The following is a 5,980-nucleotide window of genomic DNA, read 5'->3' as shown; positions in this document are numbered from 1 at the left end:
GATTAAAGTTCTTAATTTTCAATTTTGTCTAAAGTTATGTAGGAACCCTACTGAAATTGTTTGTTTTTATAAGTAAATATATATTTTTTTGGGTATGAACAATATAATATTATTGAATTATCTCATCATCTTCTTTGAATTATTGCAATTTTTCTAGCACTCAATATGTTGTTTTGTTTACCCTCAACATGATGAGTGTTGTCAGTCTTTACCTTTTATCACACTCAATGTCCTTAAATATTTGGATTTCTTATTTAAATTTTAACTCATATATGAATAATATTATCATTCTGTCAATGTTTTACATAGTATCAGAGCATGTTTTTCTATTTTGAAATAACTATTAGAGGAGAACTCAAATGATTCTATAATCTCATATTTTTTCAAAATGATTTATCACAAATCCCAGTGCGTTTTTTATCTCTTTCTTGGCAGTTTCGTCGTTTCGAAACTACACTTTTGTTTTCTTAGTCGAATATGTATTGAGTATCGTCTTCAAGTCTCAATAGATTTTTTTCCCGATATAATCTGTCTAAAAATAATCACTTCTCACTTCCGTCTAGCGACACTCCGGCAATTCAAAGTCACCCACGAAAGTAAATATTTTTTTTTTATCACTTTTCATTTATGTCCAGCGATACTCCGGTGATTCAAACATCACTCTCTGTCATCAACATTTAGTGACACTCTAGCGATTTAAGCGTCACTCGTTGTCACCAACCTCCAACGGTAATCCGATGATTCAAACTTCACTCGCTATCATCAACATCCAGTGACACTCCGATGATTCAAACGTCACTCACTGTCATTAACATCCAATGACACTCTAACGATTTAAATGTCACTCGTTGTCATTAAATTCAGCGACACTCCGACGATTCAAATAGTCACTCGCTGTCATGAACATCTCATCCCCTCGACAACATCCTCTCCGCTCTTATATCTGGCCAAGGTTCTTCCTCTTAGGTGGCTAACATTCTCATCAAAGTTCTTCCCATGTCGATTTGAGAAAGTATATGGCAAATTGGACATTCTCAATATCTATTACCCAACTTGAGATGGAGTGTTGAATTTCTCTTCATCTTTCTCGGATTTGTGCAATTTTGTTTCACTCAACACGTTATTTTGTTTACCCTCAACATGTTGAATGTTGTTAATTTTTACCTTTATCACACTAAATATACTTTAATATTTGAATTTCTCATTTAACTCCAACTCATTCTTTCAATTTTCTACAAATATTAATATCGTATCGAATCGAAGAAAAAAATCGATAAATATAGCTCTACCCAGTGTGGAATTAGGAGCAAATTTCAACCGCTCGAATCTAGATCACTCGGGTGATAACAAGATTAATTACTACTATACTATAACTAAAGAAATCTATAAAATTTAATCATGGTTGTAATATATTTTGAAGTGTAGCCACATATGGCTCAGTTCCAAAACGGTTTATTTTAATAGTTTTTTTTCTTCTAATTTTGTTACTTTACTATATATAAAAGTTAAAGGTACTACAGTTTATTTTGAGAAAAGTACAATAGTATATGATTTCACCCTTTCAATATTTAGGGCTTTTTATATATAATTTTAAATTAGAATTCTTAACATTGTGACCATGGTCTTGAATAGATCCAAAACACCTTACTAATTATGACATGACATGTTACATTATATTACATTACAATAGAAGATTTATATATTTGTACATCATTTATTTATCTCTTTTATTTTAAATATTTATTTATTTTACATATATAAATTCTTTTATTAAAATTGTTATATATTATTATTACTTCTCAATTATTTATTAATTACTTACAATTTTAATTAATATATATATATTAAATTTATGAATACATTATTTATTTTCAAATAGTGAATTAATTTTATTTACTTATTTAAAATGCTAGTTCTTTCTAATTTTAAAAAATAAAATAAAAATAATATATATATATATATATATATTTTAAACTAAATTTATATATATTTTTTATTATTATAAATATATAATATTTAAATATATTTATTTTTTATAAAAAATAAATAAATTAAAATTAAAGTTAATGAAGTACTAACCTAATAACATTATCAAGGTTATTTTTGAATTATATATGTTGATTAAAACTGTACCTAATTAATATATAAAGTTAAACAATGTAATAAAATATTTATAATATTAATAAAAAACTATTAAAAGGTGTAGAGTTAAAATAAAATAAATATATATTTAAAATTATATATATATATATATATATTAAATTATTAAATTATATACAAGTTTCTCTATAAGGAATCACAAGAGTTATTTAGGAGATCTTCTTTTATTATCATTTTTGTTCCCGATTTCGGAATCTCCGTATGACCTAAATTATATCATATTCTAAAAAAAAAAGTTTTATATAATAAAATTATATAAATATATTTTTTAATACAATATATATTATAATATATTAAAAATTTATATTATTACAAAGAAATAAACTTAAAACTTCACAAATATAAATATATTAATAATTTTATATTTTTAATTATGTTTATAGTGTTCGAAACAGAATCCTAAACGGGAACACAAATACCATACCGATCAAATATTGGTTAAATCAAGAAAAAAACCTCTCAAAAGACAATTTAATTGGATAAACGCGGTGTTTTAAATTGTGGTCCTTATTCTATCTCTTATCCTGTATGAGTCATGTTATTTGGATCAGAGCCTATTTCCCAAAACACTAAACCACGTTGTTTTAATTTGAATTTTTTTAACACAGATTCTAAATGTGAATTTGGTGAAACCCATGGTATTTATGTGTACTCCCTTTTATTTATTATTTTGATTGCAATGTTTTAATTTCACTCAATGTAATTTTTTTTGTGATATTTGAAATAGTCGTATATACATATTTTATGTAATTTAATAATTAAATAATCTCAACAAACTTCTAAGTTTTTTTTAAGATTTAATTGCATAGATATTAATATATTAGTTTTGCCTTTTATTAGCTTTATAAAATAATGAATATGTTTAGTCTTTTTAAATTTCTAAATCACTTTTTGGAATTACTTTTCATTTAACATGTTGTTGATTAAAATTGTATGTAGATATAAATAATGATAATAAAGAGAGAATGATTTGAGAAGGTTAGGTTAGTTTTCAATAATAAATAATAATAATATTAGCAATAATTAAAAAAAAAACACCCATGGGACAAACCTCTGGTATGCATTTAATATTTAATAAAAAAAAAAACCATATATAAATAAGTCACATTTTATTAGCTAGGTTCATAAATTAAAACCTAAGGTGTGCATTCAAACACATCTTTCTCATATTAAACATATAAAAAAAAATATTATTTCTCAATATTTTTTAAGGCATAATCACTCTAACTCTAGTTTCAAATCCAACCCACCTAATATAATTAAAAAATAACTTAATTAAATATATTTAATAATGTTTTTTTAGTACAAAATATCTATAAATGGTCCTTTTAGGCACCGCTTTCTAGCAAAAATGATTTCATTATCTCTTCTTTTCATTTCAATAATAGAGAAATATAGACATGTGGCAGAAAAAACAGTGATGGTCCAAAACTCCATATCAATAAAGATTAGATTCTTTGTAAAAAAAAACAAAACTAAAAAACAGCCATGCTACGTGTCGGCTGTACAGTGATTCTTCAAGATCCATTATTTCTTGACCAGACCTGCATGTTTCTAGTAGTTTCTTGTCTCTACTATATATATAGTTATATACCCATTTACCATTATCATTCTTATCTCTTTCAAACAGAAGAAAACCATCCTTTATCCATGGCTGCTAGTTTAAGCTTTATCGTCGGTGTTATCGGCAAGTAATCTTACTTTTTTTTTATTGCGTTTAAATGTCTCGTATTCGATTCTCACTCACTATCCTTATTATTAATCTTGTTTAGGTCGTGCTTAAATGTTTTCATTTTCAATGTATTGCAGGCAATATAATCTCCTTACTAGTTTTCACATCACCCTTGTAAGTGCTTCATTTCTAAGCCAACTTATAAACTCTTTGTAATATTGGTTTTGGACCAAAATTTTACTGCATTTAAGGTTTTAACAACATTATTAGAGACATCCAACATTTGCAACTTATAAAGCACAAAACCTGAAAAAGTTGCAACTTGCTTGAGTTTAAATAATTTGTAACAATTTTATCAAGAACTTTTGATTGATAATTTTGATTGATAACTCAATTTTCATCTTAATTTTCAATTCTTAGTGCTTTCCTTTATAAAAGGTTAATTGGGTTTTTTTTACCCAAAACTTTTATATCTCTCTATTCAACTATAAAATTATTCATTTTTACAAATAAAATACTTTTATTTTATTTTATTTTTTATAAAATTAAATTTTTATATATAATAATTAAACTTTTTTTTAAAAATCTAATTAATTTACTTTTTTAATAAACAAGTTTTCTTTGGTAAAAATTCATTAAGAAAATTCAAATAACTCAAATCAAATAAGCTCTTATTATTAAAATTATAAAATATTTTGCATCTAATCTTCAAATATGATTAGAAAAACAGAACTTTAGTGATAAGTCTTGCAATTCAAACTGCAACACTTATTTAAGTTTGCAACTTCAAATACAACAAATTTCTCTACAATATTGCAAGTTTTGCTCTTTATATATTTTTTTTTATAGATCAACATTTCGAAAAATAGTGAAGAACAAGTCAACAGATAACTACAAAGGCCATCCATACATAACAACACTTTTAAGCACAAGTTTATGGACTTTTTACGGGCTTCTCAAGCCTGATATGCTCGTTATATCGGTTAATGGGGTTGGTGCTGTTTTACAATTCATTTACGTGACTCTCTTCATCGTTTATGCCCCACGAAATGTCAAGTTTAAGTCATTGAAACTTGTTGGAGCATTGAATGTTGCCTTTATGGGTTCGGTTATAGCAGTTACTCTTTTTGCGTTTCATGGCAATTTGCGCGTAACATTTGTTGGATTCTTGTGTTCGGCAATGACTATAGGCATGTATGCCGCGCCTATGACTGTTATGGTTAGTATATATTGATATAGAAAATTATACTATAAGATACTATTATAATTAAAGCTTATAATTTGATGAGTTCTTTTTAATGGTTGGTTTTTGTTTGGTTTGTTAGAGGACTGTGGTGAAGACGAAGAGCGTTGAGTATATGCCGTTCTTACTCTCATTCTTCTTGTTCCTTAATGCGAGTATTTGGTCTGTTTATGCGGTTCTAGTCAAAGATTATTTCATTGGAGTAAGTTTTTATATAATTTTCATTCTTCAAATATTTATTCAAATTAGGCATTCTATTTAGATATATAGAAGTTCATGCAATTAACATGCAATTCTTTAGGTGCCTAATTGTATAGGGTTTATATTGGGATCAACTCAGCTTATCCTTTACTCAATCTACAAGAACAAATCATCAAAATCCGAGGAAGACAAAGAGAGCGATGGCTCAGCCAACCTTGTTAGAGGAACGGTTGAGATGAAAGGTCTCAAAGAGATCGGTTATGCTAAACACGAAAACCCTAACCTTCACAAGGAAATGAGTTTGCCTAAACCTACAATCTCGAAACAACTCAGCTTGAAAAAACTAGTAAAGTCATTATCTTTCAATGTTCCTGATCATTACTCAAATTTATCTCGTGACATTGAAAATGGAGATGTAAAAGGAAGCCAGTATTGATTTACTAAGGGCTTATGTATAGTGAAATTATATGTACAATTATTCGATGCAATGAATGATTATTACAATTTTTTTTGGTATAGAAAGGATAATTACATAAAATAATTAAATATAATTATGATTAAAACATAATTACACCAAATAAAAAATTGTTTTGAATTTTGATAATTTTTCTTAAAATAGAGATATTAAAGCTCTATACGAAACAACCAACTAACATAAATACAAAGTTGAAGGAACTTTCTCCTATAGTGGATATGAATATGTG

The 5,980-nt window shown here is 26.4% G+C and overlaps 1 protein-coding gene across 1 annotated transcript; it reads left to right on the top strand.

Moving 5' to 3' along the window:
* The first annotated feature begins 3,776 nt into the window (after positions 1 to 3,776).
* On the top strand, positions 3,777 to 5,757 carry LOC124932469 (bidirectional sugar transporter SWEET16-like). The gene is made up of 5 exons (XM_047473101.1): positions 3,777 to 3,847; positions 3,970 to 4,006; positions 4,682 to 5,051; positions 5,158 to 5,277; positions 5,377 to 5,757. Exons 1-5 carry the CDS (start codon positions 3,811 to 3,813, stop codon positions 5,710 to 5,712), a joined length of 900 nt encoding a protein of 299 aa, XP_047329057.1. The 5' UTR covers positions 3,777 to 3,810; the 3' UTR covers positions 5,713 to 5,757.
* The last annotated feature ends 223 nt before the right edge of the window (positions 5,758 to 5,980 follow it).

The sequence above is a fragment of the Impatiens glandulifera genome, chromosome 3 (assembly GCF_907164915.1).
Source record: "Impatiens glandulifera chromosome 3, dImpGla2.1, whole genome shotgun sequence".
Taxonomy (NCBI): Eukaryota; Viridiplantae; Streptophyta; class Magnoliopsida; order Ericales; family Balsaminaceae; genus Impatiens; species Impatiens glandulifera.
This window is presented reverse-complemented; position numbering and strand designations above follow the sequence as displayed.

Bases quoted from the DNA above. Each gene is read 5' to 3' on its own strand.
- LOC124932469 (XM_047473101.1), top strand. From the start codon at position 3,811: ATGGCTGCTAGTTTAAGCTTTATCGTCGGTGTTATCG. The intron at 3,848-3,969 runs GCAAGTAATCTT...AATGTATTGCAG, and splicing joins CTTTATCGTCGGTGTTATCG to GCAATATAATCTCCTTACTA. The intron at 5,278-5,376 runs GTAAGTTTTTAT...GCAATTCTTTAG, and splicing joins TCAAAGATTATTTCATTGGA to GTGCCTAATTGTATAGGGTT.